The sequence below is a fragment of the Chionomys nivalis genome, chromosome 2 (assembly GCF_950005125.1).
Source record: "Chionomys nivalis chromosome 2, mChiNiv1.1, whole genome shotgun sequence".
Taxonomy (NCBI): domain Eukaryota; kingdom Metazoa; phylum Chordata; class Mammalia; order Rodentia; family Cricetidae; genus Chionomys; species Chionomys nivalis.
Window position 1 is genome coordinate 89,437,716 of NC_080087.1, and position 24,736 is coordinate 89,462,451.

General features: G+C 50.3%; 1 protein-coding gene across 2 annotated transcripts; it reads right to left on the reverse strand.

Annotated features, from left to right (window-relative positions):
* Window positions 1–16,758: 16,758 nt before the first annotated feature.
* On the reverse strand, window positions 16,759–23,093 carry Plekhf1 (pleckstrin homology and FYVE domain containing 1). Of its 2 annotated transcripts, XM_057761676.1 has the most exons (3): window positions 23,027–23,044; window positions 22,596–22,673; window positions 16,759–18,567 (listed from the first exon to the last, which is right to left on the reverse strand). In XM_057761676.1, exon 3 carries the CDS (start codon window positions 18,549–18,551, stop codon window positions 17,724–17,726), a length of 828 nt encoding a protein of 275 aa, XP_057617659.1. In that variant the 5' UTR covers window positions 18,552–18,567; window positions 22,596–22,673; window positions 23,027–23,044; the 3' UTR covers window positions 16,759–17,723. The 2 variants fall into 2 exon arrangements, with proteins under 2 accessions (XP_057617659.1, XP_057617658.1); XM_057761675.1 differs by lacking the exon at window positions 22,596–22,673 and having other exon boundaries at window positions 23,027–23,093.
* Between the last annotated feature and the right edge of the window lie 1,643 nt (window positions 23,094–24,736).

Consider the following 24,736-nt stretch of genomic DNA (forward strand, 5'->3'; position numbering starts at 1 on the left):
ACTCTGTATTTTGAGACAGTTCTTAGAGACCACTCATTTCCTTTTATTTGTCAATGATTTTTGCTGAAAACTTAGAAAAATCTAGAAAAGTGTATTACTTCTGCCTCAGTGGCATGCACCACCAACTTCATATTCCTTTTAAAAATGTATATATTCATTTGTACATGTATTTTTTTTTTGCCGACATGTATGATTGCATGCTACAAGCATGCCTGATGTCGACATATGCCAGAAGAGGGCATCAGATTTCCTGGTACTTGAATTATGGGCAGCTGTGAACCACCGTATGAGTGCCGGAAACTGAAGCTGAGTCCTTTGGAAGAGCACCGAGGGCTCTCCCTACTGAGCCATTTCTCCCCAATTTCATATTTTTAAGGTAATTTCAAACTCCTTGGAAACATTGCAGTGGTTATACGGTACCCTTTATATCATAGCATGGTACAGTTCTTATCTTAGTAGGCAAGTTCTTATCTTCTTACATCAGAGCACTGCGGTGAATATGCTTATGTTACTATCTCTGTAATTTGCATTTTGATAGTCTTTGGATTATGACAGATTCTCCCAGAGTGAAATGACTGGATTTCAAAGTATGTGTTGTTCAATCAAAATTTCTTATTAATTTATCCCCCCAGGGTTTGGCGTGCAGGTCTTGTTGCATCCTCTCCGGCAAACCGACTATCTGTTTAATCTGGGTCCAGGCCTCCCTGGGGAGAAGGGGCTCCCTGCAGGGCTGTGTTACCACTGGCAGCAGGTGGCAGGGCACACGTGGGGGTGTGACACCCACCTGCTCCCGCTGGGGAGGAGGCAAAGGGGAACAAGCCGAGGCAGGGACCCGGTAATTATAAAAAGCGGCCATCTGCTTGGAGGCTGGTTATTAACCTGCGTCGGGTGCTGACGTGACAGCGCCAGAGAGATTTTATTCACAGGCAGATGGTGTATTTTCAGCTAGACTTGACTTTGATTCTGTGTTTGGAGATGCAGCCAGAGTCTGGAAGGAAGCGCGCGGGGAGCGATGCAGGGCGAAGGCACTATGGCTAAGGATGCAGGACAACGGTCCTATCGTTAAAAATGCAGGGCAGAGGTCCTATGGCCAAGGATGCAGGACCAAGACCCCATGGCCAGGAGAGGAGGCAGGCAGGGAGGCTTAGAGCTGGCTGCTACTACTCAGCGGAGATTATGAGGCGCCATCTAGCGGTGAGCCGCGCAACTTCTGCAGCTCAGATCGCGGCGCCCTCTCGTGGTCACCGTTCAAAACCCAGGATGCCACCACAGCGGAGTCTGGTTTATGAGCTGGGGTGCAGAGGACTTGAGGACTTTCTGAGGTTTTAATAAGCCTAGAGCAGAACACTTTTTTTCTGCATACAAAACCGGATGTTTCTCTATTATAAGCAATCAACATATGGCGATTAAAAAAATGTCAGGTTATATCTTATCCTGGGTCTGTCTGGTGTCTCCAGTTTGCTGGGAGGAGATAAGTGGCTTCATTAGCTAGAAGAGACTTTTGAGGCCGGCATGAGAAATGGTGCCTCAGAAGGCTGGGTTCTGGCTTGGCTAGGTGAATCACAGCCTGGAGGTTAGCTCTGGCTGTAGGACCAGGCGGGACAGAAACTTCTGTCAACAACCGTGGTTGGCTTGGAACTTACTATACAATTCAAGATGGCCTTGAACTCACAGAAATCCTCCTGCTTCTGCCTCCGATATTCTGGGATTAACAGTGTGGACCACCATACCCAGCATAACTGCATTTTTTTTTTTTAAAAAAAAGTAAGAATAGTGAGCCACTGAGATGGCTCGGTGCCTAAAGGTGCTTGCTGCTAAGCCTGGTGACCTGAGTTTTATACCTAGAATTCACATGGTTGAAGAACTGGCTCCTGCAAATTGTCCTCTGACCTCTCCACACACTGTGATACATGAGTGCACGCACACCACATACACACACACACACACACAATTTTAAAAACATAAAAATCAGGGACTCTGACCTCAGCAGGGGAGACAGATACTCACAACATGGTGTGGGTATCAGAGTTCATGTGGTAGCAGTGGGAGAAGTAGCTCTGGGGATGGGATTTCACAATAAAAACCTACTACAAGCTCTGTGATTTCCAGGCAGGCGGTAGGAAAGACTGTGGAGAACAGTATATATTGTTTTGATATAAATTTACTGCTCAGGTGAGAGGTCCTGACCCTGGGGAGTCTGTTAGCTAGGAACTCACAGACCTTGTCTCTGCCTGTGAAAGGGGGGTGGGGAGGCTGCTGTAGACACTATGGCCTGAGCAGAGACTGGGTTCTAGCACCACATTCTTTTTTCTATTTATTTATTTATTTATTTATTTATTTATTTATTTATTTATTTATTTATTTAATTTATTAATTTATTTATTTATTATGTATACAGTGTTCTGCCTGCATGTACACCTGCAGGTCCAGTTGAGGACACCAGGTCTCATTACAGATGGTTTTGAGCCACTATGTGGTTGTTGGGAATTGAACTCAGGACCTCTGGAAGAGCAGCCAGTGCTCCTAACCACTGAGCCACCTCTCCAGTCTAAATAAGTGGGCATCAAAATTGAAAACTTGCTGGGCGGTGGTGGTGCACACCTTTAATCCCAGCACTTGGGAGGCAGAGGCAGATCTCTTGAGTTAAAGGCCAGCCTGGTCTACAGAGTTAGTTCCAGGGCAGCTAGGGCTACACAGAGAAACCCTGTCTCAAAAAAAAAAAAAAAAAAAAAAAAAATTGAAAACTTTTGTGTTTCAAAGACCACCAATAAAGTGAATAAGTAAATCACAGGATTGGAGAAATTATAAATCTTCTGATAAGGAACTAATATCCAGAATGTATAAAAAATTCTCATATGCCAATAAAAAGACAATGCCGTTTAAAATGGGCATTAAGGAGGCTGGAGATATGGCTCAGTGGTTAAGAATATTGGCTGTTCTTCAGAGAACCTGGGTCCTTTCCCAGCACCCACATGGCTGCTTACTGCCATCTGTAACTCCAGTCCCAGGGGATCCAACACCTTCTTCTATCCTCCAAGGGCACTGTATGCACACGGTGCACAAACAAGCATGCAGGTAAAACACTCATAATACAAAATAATAAAATAAAAATCCTTTCATTTAAAGTAAGTGGGCAGTGAGCATGTGAGGTGAGTTCTGCCCTATTCATCACCGCAACAAGGAGGGACTAGAGAGGTGGCTCAGCAGTTAAGAGTGTTGGCTCCTACATCACACTGAGGTAGGATCAAGGTCCTCCCCCCGTATCTAGGCTGAACAAGGTATCCATCCATAGGAACTGGGCTCCAAAAAGCCAGTTCATGCACTAGGGATAAATCCTGATCCCACTGCCAACAGCATCATAGACTGTCTAAGCCACAAAATTGCCACCCACATTCAGAGGGTCTAGTTCTGTCCTATGCAGGTTCCCCAGATGCCTCTGAGGAGTGGATGGGGGAGAGGTGGGGTGGAAAGAAGGTTGGGGGAGCAGGAGGACAGGAGGGAGGGGGAAACTGGGATTGGTATGTAAAATAAAAAAAAAGATTGTTTTTTTTTTTTTTTAAAGAGTGTTTCTTTCACAGAGGACATTCTGGCAGCTCACAACCTATTGTAACTCCAATTTCAGGAGATCTAATGCCCTCTTCTGGCCTCTATAGGCACTGCACTCACAGGTACACACACACACACAGACATGTACACACTTACATACAGACACATGTGCAAACATGTAATTACAAAAATCTTCAAAACCATGAGAAGATTCAATTTCTGCCCTACAAGAATGGGTAAAATAAAAATCGAAAGAAGTGTCAACGAGATTGGAAAGAATTAGAACCTTCCTTCTGTTTTGGAGGGAATGCCAAATGGTCCAGCCCTTTGGAAAAGCAGTTTGACAGTTTCAAAACCTTAAACACAGACTTGCCAAGTAACTCCACTTTTAGGCCTGTCCCCAAGATCATTGAAAACACATGTCCACACAGAAGCTTGCACACAAATATTCATTAGCCTCCTCACTCATGCAGCCAAAAAGACAGAAACAAAATAAAACAATAAACCCCTACAAGTTCAAAAGATGGATAGAAACAAAATTACTATTTTTAAGTGTGTGTGTGCATGTGTGTGTGGTGGGGGTGGCATTTGCACATGAGCCATCATAAGGACTAGGAGTCCCCAGAACTGGATTTACAGGCAGTTGTGAGCTGCTGTGTTGCTGCTGGGAATCGAAGGTTCCGACCTCCACGGGGACCACGTGATGAACAGACAAACAGAAAAGTGACTAATACAAGGGGCCTGGAGAACACTTTTTGGGCAAACTTCCCTGGAGGGGAGGGTTGCTCGTGAGGCAGAGGACAGGGGGAATTCCAGTAAATGGCTGTGGCGGGCAAGCTCAGCCCCTCCTCCTTGCAACCACAAGATAACCTGATGCTTTCACCTGCCTCCTGTAGCACAAAGGCTAGGCCAGGCCAAGTCACACAATAGGGAAGTCCCCATCCTCCCTGAAAATCCGTAAGAACCCCTTTAATTTGGGGGATCTGACAAGGCCTTCAGCCTCCCCGTCTTGCTATATATGGAGGCTGGCTCTCTCCTGATGCATTTCCTCTTAGGCCCCATCATGAGGTCTCCGATGTGAAGCTGCATCTCTCCTGATGCCTTCCTCCTTCAGGACCCAGTCACGGTCCCTCTGGGGTAGGGGCTGTCTCCTGCAGCACACTCTGGAGGGTATTTAGGACAACTCCTTTTCTGGGAACTTGCCCATTTACCTCTGACAGCTCCTCCACCTGAAACCGACCATAGCTGCAGTATCTCCCTCCCTGTCTGGTAGTTTTCCCGTAGGAGTTAGCTTCTGTCTATGTGGTACTGTGGTATTGTGCCTGCCTGCCCCAGTTAGCTTCCGGATTGCCGTGATAAACACCATGACCAGAAGCAACCTGAGAAAGAAAGGCTTTTTACTGCTGGGTAGAATTTACAGTCCATCACGAGGAGAAGCTAGGTAGGAACTCACATAGCTGATACAGGGGGTGTGCACGGATGATGCTTACCGACTTGTCTCCACCCCACACACCCCTCCCATGGCTCACTTAGCTTGCTTTCTCATCCAATCCAGAAACATCTTTCTAGGGATGATACTACCCACTGAGGGCTGGGCCCTCCCACATCAATCTTAAATTAGAAGAATGTCTCCACAGACATGCCTGTAGGCCAATCTGATGGAGGCCATGTTCCTCAGTCAAGCTTGGGTCAAGTTGATAGACACTAACAAGCACATTGCCCCTCCCCCAATGAAAGGATTTGTGTCCAGGGGAAGAATATTAAGATAATCTCTTGAAGTTAGCAAGCTATAAAGCACAGTAGCAAGGCTGAATTCATATGTTTGGGCATGTGCTTTACAGACATCACGGCCCCTCTTTGCAGGAATCTTCCTAACACTGGAGAAGATGCAGGAGACACGGGACTGTAGGGAAGGCGAAGGCAGAACGCTTCTGCCCGACACAGGGCTCACTGGAATGAACTGGAAAGAGATTGACATGGGCAACAGGGGCAGTCACCGAAGCGTGCTTGCCTAAAGCCAGTGTGGGGCAGATTCCTCTGTGTCTTTCTTCATGGAGGCTCAGAGATGGGAGTGAACTTGGGAGGCCGTGGAAATGAGAGCAAGCAACAGTCAGTGATCAACTCTCTGGAAACCGAACGCTGGGAGAAGAACCATAGCTGACAATTGGTCCAGGCTGTCTCTTCCTCTTATCTGTGTGCATGTGTGCATGTGTGTATGCATGCATGAGTGCGTGTGTGTGCGTGTGTGTGTGTGTGTGTGTGTATGTGTGTGGTGTTTATTCACTGGAGCTCTGGAGGTGACCTGAAGTTTTTTATCCAGTTGAGGGAGCATCCCGGGAAGCCTCCCACAGTATCTCCTGCTCGCCAGGGGCCTTTACTTTATACTGATCCCCAGGGTACACACTTGTATGGGGGTGAAATTCCCTGGATTCCTTCGGTAACAGGCTTCTAACTTGTTTCCTGTCTCTCTGCCTGCTCCAGCGAGCTTCAGGAGAGAGATCAGCCTGTTTCCTTCACAGCTGTAGCCCCAGTTCTCGGAGGCACCCAGCATGTTTTTGTTGAACGAACAAACAAAAGATGAAAAAGACAGGAGGTGACCTGCTTCCCTTTCCTGTGGCTTCAGTATCTTCTGAACATTCATTGTCCCTTTGGAGGCAGGCCTCTGGCCCCAGCATGATCTTGGACTCAGATACCCATGGGGGAGTCAGTTCCTCCTAGTGAAGGAAGGAAAGCAGACCGTCACAGCCCAAGGTCCAAGGCCAGAGTTCCAAATACAACCAGGATGGTCACTGGGCAAAGGACTCCAATCCTGTGGTGTGGTGGTTGAATGATAAATGCCTAGCATAGGCTCAGCATCTGAACATGTCCCCAGGCGGTGGTGCTGTCTGGGGAGGTTTAGGAGGTGTGCGACCTTGCTGGAGGCAGTATGTCACTGGGGGGCCAGTTTTGAGAGTAAGTAGCTTCACCCTACTTCCGGTTTGCTCCCTCTGCTGCATGCTTGTGGTTAAGATGTGACCTCTCAGCTTCCTGTCCCTTGCTCCATGCCTGCTGCTTGCTACCTTGCCTCCCTTGCATGATAGACACTCAATTTCCAGGTACGTGGTATGCATGCTTTTAATTCTAGCATTCAGGAGGGGGAGGCAGGTGGATTTCTGTGAGTTTGAGGCCAGCCTGGTCTACATAGTAAGTTCCAGACCAGCCATGGCTATACAATGAGACCCTGCTTCAAGAAACAAAAACAAAACAAATAGTTGTGTTTAGGACTAGAAAGATAGCTATGTAGCTAAGAGTGTATATTATAGCTAGGTGTGGTGTTTCATGCATTTAATCTCAACACTTGGGAGGTAGAGGCAAGAGGATGTTTTGTAAGTTCAAGGCTAGTCTAGTTTACATAGTGAGTTCCAGGTCATCCAGACCCTTCTGAGAGAGAGAGAGAGAGAGACAGAGAGAGAGAGACAGAGAGAGACAGAGAGAGACACACACACAAAGAGAAACAGAGAGAGACAGAGAGACACACAGAGAGAAACAGAGAGAGAGACAGAGAGACAGAGACACACACACACACACAGAGACAGAGAACATACAGCTCTAGAGGACCTGGGTTCAGTTCCCAGCACTCATGTCAGGCAGCTCAGAACTCCAACTCAGGGGATCTGATGTCCTCAACTCCACTCATGTGTATATGCTCCTTACCTCATAATTAAAAATAATAAAAAAAAATCATTAAGAAAATGTATGTGCTTCACTAGAGGGATGTTCTATAGCAGTTAAAAGAGAAATGGGGGAGTGGGGGAATTAAATGGAGTTGTTCAGACTTGGAATCTCCGTTCCTCAGGAGGCTGAGACAAGAGATCACAAGTTTGAAGCTTGCCTGGACTACAGAGTGAGTTCATTTCTATCCCAGGGTACTTACTGAGCCCTGTCTTAAAATAAAGTAGAAAGAAGGCTGGGAATGTAGCCGAGTGGTACCATGCTCACTTGCCTTACACGTGTAAGACGCTGGGTTCCGTCTCCAGCACTGCAAAGAGAACAGAAACAAAAAAACAACTCCAAGTCCACTGAGGACCAGGCCAGCCTGGGCTATTGAGTACGACCCAGTCTCTCTCTCTCTCTCTCTCTCTCTCTCTCTCTCTCTCTCTCTCTCTCTCTGCATGCATGCACAAATGAAGGAGGCTGGGGCATGGCTCAGTGGTAAAGAGCTGCTCTATGCTCTAGTATAGGCACAGGCCTAGGCTCAATGCCTAGAGACACCAAAAAATAAAGAAACAAACTTTTAAGGAAGGAAAAAGAAAGATGGAGGAAGTGGGGAGAAAGGGGAACAGTGGGATAGACTGACCATCTTCTGCTCTGTATCAGGCTTCCTGCTAGTTCTTCCTAGGACTTCTCTGGAGACACAGATTTCCCCCTCCTGCTCCACCTCTGTGGAATCAGTGTACACAGTACAGGTGTGCCCAGACTGACCGACAGGAGGGCTCAGGCTCTGTGACTGACTGGAGGGCTCAGGCTCTGACTGACAGGAGGGCTCAGACTCTGACTGTCAGGACGGCTCAGGCTCTGTGACTGACAGGAGGGCTCAGGCTGCTGTGCCATGGTGGGTCTGCCCAAAGGTCTTCCTGCATCAATATTTTTCTATGTTGAAGAGGGCTAGAAGGCCTTTGTACCCCCAAGACAGTTTGTATCTGAACTGTGTTTCTTCCTGGGCTGTGACTCATGGAAATTGGTTCCGGAGGCAAACAGCCTGGCTTGTTTGTGACTAGAATAAAGGGCTCTCTGTGTCCATTGTGGTTTGGACACCCTGTTACCGTCTTTCTGCCTTGAGCTGTTCATTGTTGATTTCTTTCTCAACGGAACTCTGCAAAGGGCTGGAGAGATGGCTTAGTGGTTAAGAGCACTAAATGATCTTCCAGAGGTCTCAGGTTCAAATCCCAGAAACCACATGGTAGCTCACAGTCGGCTGTCAATCCACTTTCCAGGGATTTAATGCCCGTTTTTGACTTCCATGGGAACCAGGCAAGCAAATGGTACAAACACCCATACGCAGGAGAGAGAGAGAGAGAGAGAGAGAGACAGACAGACAGACAGACAGACAGACAGAGACAGAGAGGTGAATCTAGACCCTGAGACCCCAACTCACTTGTTTTCTGAGACTCTCCCAAGAATCACGGTGACCCCTGTTGACGTGACCTCAGGATCACGGCTCCCTGACACAGGTAGGAGAGGTGAGCTTGGCTCCTGCAGACTGGGGACTGTTCTGGTTGTCAAGACTTAAGTTAGAAGGCTATTTCTAGAGCCAGGACATGGGTGAGGTCATCCATGACAAACTGAAAGGCTCAGGGAGGAAGGAGTGATCTTCTGAAGAGGACTGACGTTCACGGGCGCCTCCACCCTGTTGCACACTCTCACTCCCAGCAGCTGAGCAGGGGCTGTGGGCAGGGAATGTTTCTAGTTAAGAGTGTAGAAATGAGTAAGAGGGGGCCTCACACTTGCTCCTCCTGTGTACCCTGTGCCCTTCAGCCCCCTGGGACGACAAGGCCGTACAGGACAGGGCACTTGCTTAGCTGCCTTCCCTGAGATCACTCCTGCTATGAGGCTCTATTTCTCATTCTTTCACTGGACTGACTCCAGGAGACATCCAGGAACTCCCACAGGTCAGCAAGTGGATGATCGGCTCAGAGCTGAAAAAGGTCAAGGACTTCGCTCCTTGAGGGTAGGAGTGGGAACCCCCAGAAGGCTTTGCTGCTCTTTGGAACCCAGGAACAGCCATTGGGTGTATTCAGGATTTTGACGATTTACAAACTTCATGAAGTTTCCATGGTATTACTGTGAACAGCTGGGAGCTACGGTAAACACGACCATACAGAGGGAATGTCACCCTTGGCAGACTCCTGCACGGTGGATGACTGGTTCCGGTGCCAGGTTCACTCCCTGCCAGCTTGAAGCCACTTTGTGCATGAAGGGGACTCTGGAAGACCTGCTCACTGGAATCAGACATCTTCCAGAATCTCCACGCAGCTCCAGTGACTGAAATTTCCACTTGTTTTTGCCCAGAACTGTCTGACTCTGTGGTCCACCCCTGCCACCCCCCACCTCCATCCCTGTGCTGCCTTTATGTTGGCCTGGGAAGCTGGACTGGGAGACAGCAGGAGAAAAGAGGGGCTTGGGAAGACAGAAGGCAGCCCGGGTCTCAGTCTATCCTGTCTTGAGCGTCAGGTGGGGGTTAAGTCCCTAGCCTTGGTTACCTAACCCTGAGGATGAAGAAGGGTGAGAGGAAGCCTGGGGGTTACAGGTGGTTTCATTCTTTTCCTGGGCAAGAGCTGTCTGGAGAGGTTGTGTGTGTGTGTGTGTGTGTGTGTGTGTTGGGGTGGGGGGCTCTGACAGAGGTCCTGCCTAGAATCTACTCAGTGAGTGACTGAGGGTGCCATTCAGTAGGAGAACCTGAGAGTTCAGCAGTGAAGGTTTGGTAGCATGACTCTGCAGTACAGCTTGCATTGGATCCACTGTCAAGGGACTGGTGACATGACTTGGTGACGGACCTTGCCTAGACTCCAACAGCGAGGAGCTGGGGGCATGGCTTAGCCGTAGACCACTTGCCTAGAGTCCACCAGCGATGGGTAGGGTCCATGCGTCTGTCAGTGGCAGAACACCTGCCTAGAATCCTCCAGTGAGGGCCCAGAGGTTAGTGAGAGAGCACTTGACTAGCATGCCCGAGGCCCTAAGTTCAGCCTCCACAACTGAAGATCTCCTGGCACCCATCCGTGATGACCCAAGGGAATCATATGCTGTGAGACAGTCTGAGAGCAGGAAGGAAACAGACTGGTGAGTCCGGAGGGCCGAGCTGGAGGAGAGATAGAATGTGAGAAGTGTCTGTGTACAGAATTCCTCTCCTCTAGGATCTGGACTGCACCTACACAGCCTGGCCCACGTTCACCCCTGCGTTCTTGCTGGAAGGACTCCCACTCAGCGAAAGGGAGCTCTTTGGGCACTGCAGTGTACAGACCCCACTCCTATGCATATTTCCCCGAGTACTGGGGTAGCCACAGGGTCCTGGCCCCCAGGGCATCCACAGATAGGATGTCGCTGGAAGGGTGAGGGAAGAGGCAGAAACAAGGGCGGAGCTGGGAGATGCAGGAGTGTCTGACTAGATTGCCCACTGCAGGTGTTGACAGAGGTAGGACCGGTAGGTGGGGATGAGGTCACGTTTTGAGAGCTGTCTTGGTTATTCTTCTGTTGCTATGAGGAGACATCATGATGAAGGCAACTTATAAGAGAAAAACATTTCATTGGAGGCTTTCTTATAGTTTCAGAGTTCGGTGGCAGGAGGGTTGGGGAGAGGAAGGGGTGGGCTGGGTCTGGTGGCATGGGCTTTTGAAACCTCAAAGCCCACCCTCAGTGACACCTCCTCCAACAAGGCCACACCTCCTAATCCTTCCCATACAAGTTCCACTCCCTGGTGACTAAAGCATTCAGAATATATGAGCCCTGTGCTGTGAAGCAGTGGTGGTGCAGACACCTTCAATCCCAGCGCTCCAGAGGCAGAGGCAGACGGATCTCTGAGTCTGAGGCCAGCCTGGTCTACAGAGCGAGTTCCAGCACAGCCAAGGCTACACAGAGAAACCCTGTCTTTAAAAAGAAAACAAGTCAAATCAAATCAAAATATTCGCCTATGGGGACCACTCTCATTCAAAGTACCACATTTCCCCACAATGCCCCAGAAGCTAGCCGAGGTACCAATGCCTTCAAAGGAATCATCTGTGTGATTGCTCAGCACTTCACAGGGTACCAAATGGGATACTTTGTGGAAAGGTGGGGGAGCCAGCGCAGGGAAATGTAGACAGACACGCCCATCACCCAGGCTGCAGAGCGGAGGTGGTATCTATGCTGCAAGGCTGAACATTCTGGCTTGAGGAGGGGAGTGGTGGGCAGCCAGAAAGCAGCTCTGGGAAGCTGAGGCTGACTGGCAGACTGGTTCCGCTCCAGCCCCCTTCTTTTGCCCTCTGAACACAGTTCCGAGCGACACTGCTTGGATGGAGGCAGAGCATATACAACGAGGATGTGGGCTTTCACAAGTGGGAGCCTCTGCAGACAGTGGCAAGGGCTGAGGCTTAAGCTTGGGGGTGGCCAGAACTCGATGATCTACCTTGTGAAATGTTCCCCACACCTAGCGACAGTACTGCCTCTCCCCACAGCCCCTGTCTGGGTAGGTCACATCCTGGAGGCCTCAGGAACAAGCAGGTCAAGAGGAAGTGGCTGGCCTTGTTTTGTACCTGTCCCAAGACTTCAGGTTCTGACCTGAGAACTGGGTCAGCCTTTGAATCATGCTTATAGGGTCCCAGTCCCAGAGGGTGATCCGAATTCCTCCAGCAGGGCTGAGAGGCAAGGGAGAGGCCAGAGTGGCAGTCAGGTGTCCACTTAGGTTGCAGAGCCTCAGCCAATCAGCGGGACAGATGCAATCTTTCCAGAAACTTCTATGGCATGGTGGGCACTTTGGCCCCAGCCTGAGGGCAACTCACAGTGGGTGTCAGGAAGAACTTGCCCTGCATCTGGGACCCTGTGCGTCAATTAGCTATTGGAACCTTAGGGTCAAGCCCATCCATGGTGTGTGGCACCTTTCTGGTGTCACTTTCTTCAAATGAGACCCTGAGGTGGGAGAGCTGGCTCAAGTGTTGGATCTTCCATCCAGCTGAGGGCCTGCTCACACTGTTATAGGATGGCTGGTCTAGTCCACTTGCCCTGTCAACATTGCGGGTGGGTCCTTTTACCCACAGCCTTACAGTAGGTTTTTTTACTTTTTAAATAGTAAACATCCTAATTGGGGTGAAATGACAGGTCAATGAAGTTTTGATTTATATATCCCTGATGGCTAATCATACTAAGTATTAATATATATTAATTATATATAATTAATATGATTATAAATGTATTTATATATAGGAAAAAATATATAAATAAAAATGTATAATATATATTTCATTACTTCTTTTGAAAAGTGCCTATTTGCCCAATTTTACAACTATCTTGAATTTTCTTTTGTTGTTGTTTATCTGAGGCAGAGTCTCATTATGCAGCCCAGGCTGGCCTTAAACTCACAAACTGGCAGTGCCACCCCATGACTCAGGGGGCAGAGGCAGGCGGGTCTCTGTGAGTTCAATGCCAGCCTGGTCTACAGAGTAAATCTCAAGCCAACTAAGGCTAAAGTGAGATCCTGTCTCAACACCTGTTTGTTCTTTCTTTCTGCTGCCAGACTGTTCACTCTTTTGAGTCTCTTCAGTTGACTGTAGCCCCTGTCTATTTTTGCTTTTGGGGTCATATGGAAAATCATTATCTGTTTAAGTCTCATGAAAGTCTGCTGGTGCCTACATAAGCAGAGAGAGAGAACTGACTTCTGCAAGCTGCCCTCTGACCTCCATAGGGCACATGCCACCCACGTCTACACAAACAAATGTAATACTTTTTATCTTTTAAAATTTTTCTTCGAGACAGGGTGTCTTATTTAGGGTTTCTATTGCTGCGATGAAACACCACGACCAAAAAGCAAGTTGGGGAGGAAAGCGTTAATTTGGTTTATACTTCCACTTTGCTGTTCATCACGGAAGGAAGTCAGGACAGGAACTCAAACAAGGCAGGGACCTGATGCAGAGGCCATGGAGGGGTGATGCTTACTGGTTTGCTTCCCATGGCTTGCTCAGCCTGCCAGGGAACCCAGGACCAGCAGCCCAGGGATGGCACCACTCACTATGGGCTGGGCCTCCTGCACTGATCCCTAATTGAGAAAATGCCTTACAGCTGGATCTCGTCGAGGCATTTCCTCAGCTGAGGCTCCTTCCTCTCTGATGACTCTAACTCGTGTCAAGGAGACAGGGTTTCTCCGATTAGCCCTGGCTGACTGTTTTAGAACTTGTTCTATAGACCAGGCTGGCCTTGAACTCAGAGATCCACCTACCTCTGCTTCCCAAGTGCTTGGATTAAAGGTATGTGCCACTATGCCCAACCATGTTTTTTAATTTAAAGAAATTTTAAAAAGAAAATTTAACAGAATAGCTAAGAATCGGTATCCCAGTCCTCATCGATACCAAGAGAAAGCCTGCTGAGGCCCCTCATTCTGAGGTGCCAACAAATGCTTCCTTTCCCAGGAAGCCTTTTAGGCCATCCTCTTTGAGCCTCAAGAAGACTTTGTGTGACCTCCCTTTGTCTCGGCATCAAGCACAGATAGACCTTACTAAGCAGGCACCAGCATTCACCCTCATCACAGGGACAACATTTCTGGGGGCCTGGGATCCCCTGCCCTCCTCCCCACCTGGGCAGACTACACTTGGATGTCATTAGTTCTCTGTGAGTGACAAAGTTCTCCCTTGAGAAAATGTGCCACCCAGAAGTCCCATGGCCAGTGCACAGGCTAGGATCCCTAACCTTGTCACTTGCACGGCCTCTCCTGGTATCTGAATCCTGTGCAAAGATTGGACCCCATTGAACTGCAAGAGCAGCCTGTCCCTGACGCACTGGGCCCCAGCTGCAACCTTACGCCTGCCTCAGAACTCCATCGGGCTGGACTCTGCACAGCTGCCTCAGACAATGCTGAGGCGCAAGTTCCCACGCTGCAGGATCCTGGTCTCAGAGCTCCTTCTCTCTCTCTCTCTCTCTCTCTCTCTCTCTCTCTCTCTCTCTCTCTCTCTCTCTCTCTCTCTCTCTCCCTCCCTCTCTCGATTTCCAGGACGAGCAAGGCAGACCCCCTCCCAAGGACCAAATGCTGCCAGAGGATCACATGTTCCTGGCAGGGACAGTATTCACACAGCTGGGAGGACACATTCCAGGGAGACTCAGCTGGCAGGACAGTGGGTTCCTGAGCCCTTGCCAGGCCTTGTGAACAGAGCCTGGCCCCAACCCATCAGACATAGCTCTCAGATCCTGTTGGCCTTCAGTTCAGTACTGGGTAAATAAGACACTGGCAAAGAGCTGAAGTGCTTAAGTCCAGTCTGAGAACCCCTGAGTTCCTGGGTAGGCCGGCGGCCAGGGGCAAAGGTCAGCAGTTATAGCCTTGATTCAGCACCTTAGCTGAGATCAGCTTCAATAGCATGCTTGCAAGCCTGGATCCCAGCCTGGCTGACCATGGTGCCTCAGCAAGGGACTGAGGACGATCTCCCCGACGGTTCCTTCACTTCCCAGGCTCCGTTCTATGGGCACATGCTAGCTTTTTTTCCCCTTTTGTTTTGTTACATTTACACATCCTTATCAAACACTTTGATCATATTCACGGTTTCTCTCTCTTGCCCCCTCCCTGGTCCCTTTTTCTTCTTAAATAGTACCTTCTACATTCATATCTTTTTCTTAAAAATTTAATTCACTGCCTGTGAGAGAAAACATATGATCTTTGAGTCTGGCTTGTTTGGTTTCACATGGCAATCTCCAGTTCCATCCATTTCTCCACAAATGACACAATGTCCTTCTCCTTAGTGTCTGGATAGATCTCCAGTGTACATGACATTATCTTTATCTGTTCATGTGCTGATGGACACCCAGGCTAGCTCCTTATCGGCTGTTGTGACTATCGGTAGGATAATCATGGTACCCAAGTATATGCTGACCACCCAGACTGAACAGGGTCACCCCCAGATGTTTTGTTTGCTGAGGAGCCTATACAACAATGACGGCTATAGCGACCAGGGCACAGGTCTCCTCTTCCATACAGGCTCAGCATTTTGTTTCCTTACACATCTTATTTCAAGGCCTTCATTTCTGTAGTTTGTTCCCCTGTACGCTTCAGCAGTGGGGGATACTCTGAGGGTTTCCAGGAAAGGAAAGTTCCAAGGGAATGAGTGAGGTTTGTGAGTCACCAGCCATGGGTGGAAGAAATGGGGCTGCCTCGTCTGGACTTCTGAGAAGACACCAGGTCTAGCTTCAGGAAGCTGCTCTTCACCTAGGAACCTGCCTGGCCCTGTGCCCAAACAGGAGAAGCAGCCTGAACCAGTCTGCGTGGCTGACAGAGGCCACAAAGTGAAAGGGCTGCAAACAAGCACATCCCCAGTCCTTCCCAGCTGTCACTGCAAACAAACACATCCCCAGTCCTTCCCAGCTGTCACTGCAAACACATCCCCAATCCTTCCCAGTCGGTCACTGCAAACACATCCCCAATCCTTCCCAGCTGTCACTGCAAACAAACACATCCCCAATCCTTCCCAGCTGTCACTGCAAACAAACACATCCCCAGTCCTTCCCAGCTGTCACTGCAAACAAACACATCCCCAGTCCTTCCCAGCTGTCACTGCAAACACATCCCCAGTCCTTCCCAGCTGTCACTGCAAACACATCCCCAGTCCTTCCCAGCTGTCACTGCAAACAAACACATCCCCAGTCCTTCCCAGCTGTCACTGCAAACAAACACATCCCCAGTCCTTCCCAGCTGTCACTGCAAACACATCCCCAGTCCTTCCCAGCTGTCACTGCAAACACATCCCCAGTTATTCCCAGTCTGTCACTGCAAACACATCCCCAGTCCTTCCCAGCTGTCACTGCAAACAAACACATCCCCAGTTATTCCCAGCTGTCACTGCCATGACGGGGGTGGGGGGTGTCACAGGCAGCTCCTGGGTGCTTCATAGTCTATCCCCCCAGCATTCTTTGAAGAGTGACCACGTCCGTCAACTGCAGGCTTTGGAATCTGAACCTAACCTACAGAATCAGAACATGAACAAAGATAATATTGTACTGGGGGAAGGGAGATTGCTGATAGCAGGGATTCGCTGTACTAGAGTTGGAGGAAGCTTTCTTAGCTCCAAAGTCCCACATACAGCCGACAGTGAGCACACTCTACACACAGGGACTCCATTCAGGGACAGTCAGGCACTAAGTCATAAGTAGTCGGGGAAAGCATGGTTTCCCAAGACAGGGTTTTTAGGTAGCTGGGGCTGGCCTCAGACTCATAATCCTGGCTCTTTGAGCCCTGGAATCACAGGCATGAATTGCCATGCAGAGCTTTAAAGATGGCTTCCGAAGGGCCCTGTGAAGCTCTCTCGTCTACACACAAAGTTAGTGGCTCGCTCTCCAAATCACAGGCACTGTCTGCTGGGGCTGAGCCAGAGACTACACAGGCGAGTCTTTTCATTCCAGAAGGATCAGGCTGAGCCAGACAAATACCTAGTTTCCTTTACCACCCATTAGGTAGCTCATCTCAATAAACCAGGTGTAGTGGTACACGCTGGTAATCCCAGCACCGGGGAGGCTGAGGCCAGAGGATCTCAAGTTTGAATCAGCCCTACATAGCAAGTCCCTGTCTCAAAAGAAAAGGAAGGCAGGCAGGCAGGCTGGCTATCAGAATAACAGAATGGGGCTTTGTTCTTGGGCAGCCAGACACAGTGTGGCATGAATGTCTCACTGGGTGGGAGGCATTTCCAGGGATGCCCAGTGTGTCAGTATCAGTGATGGTTGTCCCTAGTCCCTCGGTTGAGCAGCGTCTGAAGCTTGGGTACTCTTAGAATTAGCAATCAAGATTTGTTTGTTTGGCTTTTTTTGTTTTTTATTGGTGAGTCAGTCTGGATAGGGTTTCTGTCCTTGAAACCAGAGTCCTAAGGAAAGACATCACTTCTACTGACTGCAGATAGAGATGGGGGCAGGACAAACAGGCACCAGATGAGACCTTGATGGGTGGCCCTGGGTTGGGGGAAGCTCAGGGTGCAGCTCACCTCGGCCCAGAGGGCACACACACAGTGCATCTGGGGTCTATCTTGGCAGGACCTGGTGGCCAGGTGGTGCTATCCGCATGGTGGAAAGTGTACAGACCTCCTGCTCTGGCATGGCTGTGTGTGTTAAGAGGCAGAGGTGGGAATGGGGTCTGAAGCTCAAGCTTCAGAGTGGAGTGGACCCCAGCTCTGGTTTGGTCTTCCCTTTGCTCTCTTCAACCGTGGTCTTTTAATGCTTGGGACACCTGGCCTGGTCTAACCCCAAGGGCTGTAGCTGTAGCCTGGTCACCAAGGGCTCCATTATTCTGGGCCTTATCTGACCAGAAGTAGAAGAGGGTAGGAGGTTGCTGGCTAGCAGAAAGGCACTGGTAATGGCTCCGGAACAGCCACCTGTCACATGCCCTCTACTACCATGGGCAGGGGTCCCAGCAAAAGTCAGAGTTCAGGACCTGCACTCTTGGAGCCCTGGGCAGTGGACTGGCTTGATGCAGACACTGAAGGTGAGGGTCAACTGTGGAAGGCTGACCAGGAGACACCAGAAGCGTAGAACTCCACCTGGCTGGGCCAGTCACCTTCTCTGTCCTCATCGGAGTCATCGTCATCGCCACTGGACGCCCCGCAGACGGCGCCGCCTAGGTGGGTTGGCTGTCCTGGAGAGTCCCCGTACCTCTCTTTGGCCTCCTCGCTCCGCTTCTGCGCAGCTAGCTCTCGGTAGCAGAGGCTGCAGACACGGAGGGGTTTCGGGGAGAGACGCGGCAGCAGGAAACGCTCCTTGGAACACTCAGCACATACCACAAACCCACATTTGCGGCAGTGGTGACGCCGGGTGAGTGCCGAGAAGCGTGTCTGTGTGCAACGCATGCAGATGTCCGTGGCCTTGTCAGGGATCCATGGCGCTGCGTGCTCAGTGGTGGGCTGGCGGCCCGTGGCCAACAGCTGCCTCCGTACACACTCTTCGATGTGGCTGATCCACTCCTGGCGCTCCGTGGTGGAGGCCGCCGACACCACAAAGGACTTCTTGGCTGTCTTGATCATCCAGCGGTTCTTGGCCTGCAGGGTCTCTGGCAGCGTCTCCAATGTTACCTCTTCCAGGGGGATAATATGCTGGCTGCGGTACTTGCGTTTGCTAAGCACAATACTGCCGTACACCAGGATGTCATTGAAGAGGAAGAAGATGCGTGGCTTGGCCTTCTTGCGGCACTCCTTGGTCAGCACACCCTCGCCCAGGAGCACACGGCCCGGCAGGGCCAGCGGCTGCCCCGACGCCCCGAAACAGCTCTCCACTGCTGCGATCCGCTGGCTGTTGATCTCTGTGTTTGCCAAGTGGTCCACCATCTTCTCAATAGCTAGGCTGTAGGAGGCAGATAGGGAGGCCATCAGCTTGACCATGAAGTCAGAGCCACACTGCTCATGCCCCCCACGGCACCTCACTCACCCACCAAACCAGACAAACCTATTATCCCACTGTGCCTCACAAGCTTACCCAGCCTGCCTGGCACAGAAACTGAATGCTCCAGAGGCCAACCTGACACAAGGAGTGGAAGAAATGATTGGGGGTGGGGTGGGTGAAGGGGACTCTCCTGCAGGAGGTATGTGGAAGGTAGATGGTGGTGGGAAGACAGCCATGGGGAGTTGACTAATTGCAAGAAGTAAGAGACTCAGTGGTCTGAGGAGCCTTGGAAGGAGAGCACACCTCAGGCATGCATCAGGAGCACGGAAGCTGGAACAGTGACCCTCCAACTCCCCTCCGCTGATCTGGGACAGTCGTGATCAGGAGAGTGGGAGTCCACGTGCTAAACACTGTGTGTTGGACAATATGAATGGAATACAAACCGTTCACAGACTCTGTGATCTCTCATATGCCCCAAGATATCTAACTGTTCTGGGTGGCCTAAGGTTGCCATGGCCATCCTGGGGGCCATGTGCTGGGTATGATCTAAGCCCAGGGCAACTTTATCTCTGCCTCTGCCTCCCAAGTGCTGGGATTAAAGGCGTGCGCCACCACCGCCCGGCAAGGTGGCATTTTCTTAGTGATTGATGTGGAAGGGTCCAGCTCATTGTGGGTGGTGACACCCCTTCCCTGGTGGTCCTGGGTTCTAAAAGAAAGCAGGCTGTGCAAGCCAGTCAAGCAAGCCAGTAAGCAGCACCCCTCCATGGTCTCTGCATCAGCTCCTGCCTCCAGGTTCCTGCCCTGTTTGAGTTCCTGCCTTGGCTTCCCTCAGTGATGAACAGTGCTGTGGAAGTGGAAGCCAAATGAACCCTTTCCTTCTCAACTTTCCTTTTGGTCACAGTGTTTTGTCACAGCAATAGACACCCTAACTAAGATACCTACACCTATAATTAAAAGTAAAATAAATCATTAGAAAACCAAAGTAGACAGCAATTGAGGAGACACCAGTCAGATATCAATCTTCCTCCTTAATACAGACACACCCCCAAAAACATCAAAAACCCTGTTTTTTTCCTGTCTAGTTACTGCACATAACCTTCTGTTGTCTCTACTCACTCCTTAGCTCCAGCAGAATGGTAGCCTCTTCTTGATAATGGCTCCCTCGACAATTCTTAAAACTGTGCCACATGTATGAACCTCCCTGTGAGACCCAGGTCTTACTTGCTGGGAGGAAGCAGGAGTGATTTGACCTCTTACCACATGCAAAGGTCTGCTGAGACATACACAGCCAGTCCCCGAGCTGCATGTGTGTGTCTGTGTGACACATACACACACACACAGCTGCCCACACCACCTGATGTAATGACTATTTTTAGTTTGCTGATCTTGGCAACAAACTTTGCAACCCCAAGTCATTCTGCCACCTGATCACCAGTTCTTGGCTGAGGGACGATCTGACAAACCTACACTGTGTTCCTTAATGTGCCAGCATGCTACCTCCATGGCCACCAGGCACTGCGCTGAGGATCGATGTGGATAACATTTCACTGTGGAGAGGCCAGAACGGCTCAGGGGTAGTAGACGCAACAGTGCAGTGGCTTCTGGGTAGCAGAGACAACTGGAACACTTAGGAGCAGAGGGAATAATAAGACACAGAGTTTTGGGCTGGAGCGATGGTTCAGCAGTTAAGAGCACTTTCTGCTCTTCTGCTCTTCCTGAGGACAGAATTTGGATCCTAGTAATCACAGTGGGTGCCTGGCTCACAATTGCCTGTAACTGCAGCTCCAGAGATCTGACACACTCTTCTGGCCTCTGAGGCATTCACACACATGTGGCATTCAGTCACACACACATGAATAAAAATAAAAATAAATCTTTAAACAAAACAAAACAAAACAGGGTCTCCTCCCGGGATGGATAAATGAACCAACAGGAGGACCACTTGATGGACCGAGGTGAGCAGCCTTAGGATGGCGCACACAACAGAATGTCACGTGTGCAGAAACCACACAACATCCCAAACTGTTCAAGAAACCCACTTGCAAGTAAAAACAGGAGACCTCATACCCATTGGAAGGCTCCCAGCGTGGGAGAAGGAGAAGAGGTGTGCACCCTGCTGCTGGAAATGGAAAACGCTCTAGCTATAGGCTGGGTGCTTCCCGACACTCTTGTAGGGACCCAGGTTCAGCTTTCGACACCTACATTAGGTGGCTCACAGCCACTTGGAACTTTAGTTCCAAGGGATCTGCATGCGTGTGGTGCACAAACACAGACACACTCATAAAATACACAAATACATCTTGAGCCGGGCGGTGGTGGCGCACGCCTTTAATCCCAGCACTTGGGAGGCAGAGGCAGGCGGATCTCTGTGAGTTCGAGACCAGCCTGGTCTACAAGAGCTAGTTCCAGGACAGGCTACAAAACCACAGAGAAACCCTGTCTCGAAAAACCAAAAAAACAAAAAAAAAACAAATACATCTTGAGAAAAAAAATGACACAACTACGATGGAAAGCAACCTGAAGTGCCCCCCCCATTAAAAACAGAATTATCATTCACCCACATTTCCCACTATGGTTCTATCTCCAAAGGGACTGGAAGGAATATCTATATTCTTGTGTGTGTCCACGAAAGCCAAGAGGCAGAAGCAACCCAGATGCCCATCACTAAGAAACACGTGAGTGATGAGAGCCAAGGAGGAAATGTGATCTACAACCAGGACCCGATCTGGCCCACTGCCAGCCTTCCTAAATGCGACCTTAGTGAAATACATTCAGACTAACACAATCTAAAATATATTTACGCTCTGGCCGCTTGTAGAAAAGGTTTTTTGACCCTTGACCTGTGTATGATGCACAAGGCACCTTACTCATGGATACCGACAACCACATCTGTCCCGACCATAGCCATCAGGTCCCGTTGCCCGCTGTGGTACAGCCGCTAAGAGAGGTCTCGGTCCTGGAAGGAGGGAGGCATGGGGAGGGGTAAGAGGTCCAGGTCACAGGGGCAGGTAGGGTCATCTTGCCGGCCCACAGGCCAGCGTTATTGCAAGGGTACTGAGTCACTGAGATTTTTCGGGAATCCTCCTCCAGGAAAACAGAATAAGTAAAATGAACCTATAGGTGCCACTTTCTCAGAACCTGCTGCTCCTTAGGGACAACGTTAAGCACACAGCATGGTTGATCTAACTCAGTCCCCCACAAACACGCCCCTGGAGGAAGCACCAAGCCGCTTCACAGCCACCTCCCTAGAACCTCGGCGAGTGGCCAAGTTTCCAAATAAGCTCTGAAGCAAAGAAGAAAAACTTTGGCCTGGGGTGCACACCTGTAATTCAGCACTTGAGAAGATGAGGCAGGAGGATAGTGTTCTAAGTCATTCTGGGCTACACCAAGAGATCTTATCTCAAAAACCAAAACAAAACCTAGCTGGGCAAAACGGCTCAAAGGGTAAGGGTGTTTGTAGCCAAGACTGACTGAATCCCATCCCAGGAACTCACTTGGTGAAAAGGAGAGAATGAGTCTTGAAAGGCGTGCCCTTTTCCACATTAAACAAAATAAACAACACCCCCCCCCCCAACACACCCAGAATCAGAAGTTCTTAAACTCCAGAGTGTGTAGTTTTTTCTACTGCCCAACCTTTGTGTCTTCTTTTACTACAGACACACAGGGTGGCCTGTCCCACCCCGCAGGTCACGAAGCCAAACCCCTCCTCCCTTGGCGCGGCTGGGTTGGCCAGGTTCCAGTGCTCAGGCAACTGGCCTGGTCAGTGTAGGCAGTTCTGAGGGCTGACGTGGGCAGGACGCACAGTAAGTGAGGCGCTTCAGCGTCCATAAACCACTGGGATCTTGACCCCAACACTGATCGTCCCTCCTCCGTGGGCTCTAGCCCCGTGGAATCTGATACCAACTCTGTTCAAATTCCAAGGCCTGCGCCCTCTAGGCGTGGGCGCCCGTTCCAGAGTGACTCGGAACTGCCCTTTTCCCCCCTCCTACCTTGAGGCCTGGCGACGGGGCTTCTGCACTTCAGGTGTTCCCTAAGAAAGTCCTGTCCCGTCCCACCGCAGTAACTTCCTGTATGAAGAGTTGCCAACTCAAACTCTTTAGGATGCCAAATCAGAGGGCAGTGAGAACCGTCCTTCCCACCCCAAGGCGTCTCGGGCCAAGTAATGACTCCCGGTAGGACAAGGTGCGAGCAGAGATTCTGTGGAGGACCCTCCCCCCGGCTCAGAGCTCCCGCACAGCTCGGGGACTCCGTGGCCCTCGAGTCCCCGTTGTCAACCGCTTTCCAAGGAGCCCCTACAAGTCAGCAAGCAGCGAGCACCCTCTGCTCCAGTGGAATCCCGGGACGTCGATCCCCGCGGCCACCTCGACCCGCCCCCCTGCGGGCGGAAGGGGAGCGCTTCCCGGTGCGGTAGCTAGCTTACCTCCCGCGGAGATCCGCGCACCCAGCACAGCCGGTCCGCTTACGGTCACCGCTCCGGCTCACCAAGCGCGGCGCCGCCCACGTCTCTGGGTTCCAACTCCTTGGTCACGCCCTCTCGAGGGCCGCCTGGCCAATCGGAGCCCTGGTAGCAGGCGGGGGCGGAGCCGGCGCGGGCCCGAGTTCCTCAGAAATGTGAGCGGGTGGGGTTGAACCGCTGGATGGCAAACGGGTCAGCTCGGGTTCGGGATGCGTGGGTTGGCGGGACTGGTCCCTGGTTGGAGTCCCGTTCCCAGCTTCCCTAGCCACCATGCTGAAGACTGAATCGGCGCAGGTTCGGGGCACGGGCCACTACTGAGGCACGCGCGACCGGATGGTGGGACCATGGGCCCTCAGATGCCCATGCTATCATCATGGCTATCTATTTTCGGCAATGGTGACACGCATTTTTATTGAAGACCAACAGAACTTTTTAGAAAATTCTTAGTGGGAAATGTCAAAAACATAAGGGAAGAAATAGATGAGTTTAGTGGACCTCACGTTCTTTCTCATCACGTAGCTACACCGTAAGCAACTTTAAGTACTCCTTGCTTGACCCCACCCAGGCTGGTGGTGACATTCGGAACTCAATTCCAAGCCTGCCTTCCTGTCTCACCTGCCCACCCCCCATCCTCTTCCACCATCAAAACACTCGGCTGGTTCCACTCCCACCTTTGCACTCCCCTTCCTTTGTCACTTCAATGTCACCTCCTGTCACTTCCTCTGAGAGGTCTCCTTGACCCCATGGCAGCAATTCTCTACTTCGTCCGTTTTTGTTGTTGTTGGTTTTTGTTTTTATAAAGACAGGTTTTACTATGTATCTATCCCTGGCTGGCCAGAAACTCTGTGTCGACCAGGTTGAACTCCCAGAGGCTTAGCCTCTGTCTCTAGAGTGCTGTTGTATAGTGCCAGCTGGTGTTGCCAAATTTGTTACATTGAAGAGGTCCGAGCTCTGCTTACCCTGGTGCCTGCTGGGCAGGGTCAAGGCAAGAGCGAACTGGAGGGTTTTGAAAGAGCTAATGGGGCCCTCAGTGTTGATGTTAGGCGCAGACCCTTACCCAAGCTGGGTCTCCAGCCTTCTATCCTTTAATCCCCACCAAATTCCTCCTGTCACTCATACCCTTACCCCGTCAGCATTTATTGAGCGGCCATACTTTTAAGAACATTTCTTTTTGGTTTGAAATTGGTTTAAACATTTACAAAATGCACTGCAGCGAACATTTCAGATGGAAAGAATTCACATAAAATTGGGGTATCCTTTCCTCACCCAACTTGTATTGGGATTTGAACTCAGGGCCTCATAAACTAGATATTTGCTACATCAATGAGCTGCATCACCAGATCTGATTTTTAGCTTGGCTTTAATGGGAGGATTTGGGGGCCTGGTGGCACGTGCCCATAAAGGTTGAGACTTTTAGTCCCATTCCTCCCTCCTCAACTTTGTTCTCCCTACCCCACCAGTACTGGGATTTGAACCCAGGGCCTCACATATTACACAAGTGCCAAATCAATGACCTATATCCCCAGCCCAGATTTTTAGCTTATCTAAAATATGGGGGCCTGGGTGGCACATGCCTGTGATCGCAGCACTCAGGAGGCTGAGGCAGGAGGATTGAGTTAGAGGTCAGCCTAGGCTACATAATGAGTCCTCACCTCAGTCAGTCAGTCATGGAAA

Bases quoted from the DNA above. Each gene is read 5' to 3' on its own strand.
- Plekhf1 (XM_057761675.1), bottom strand. From the start codon at position 18,551: ATGGTGGACCACTTGGCAAACACAGAGATCAACAGCCAGCGGATCGCA.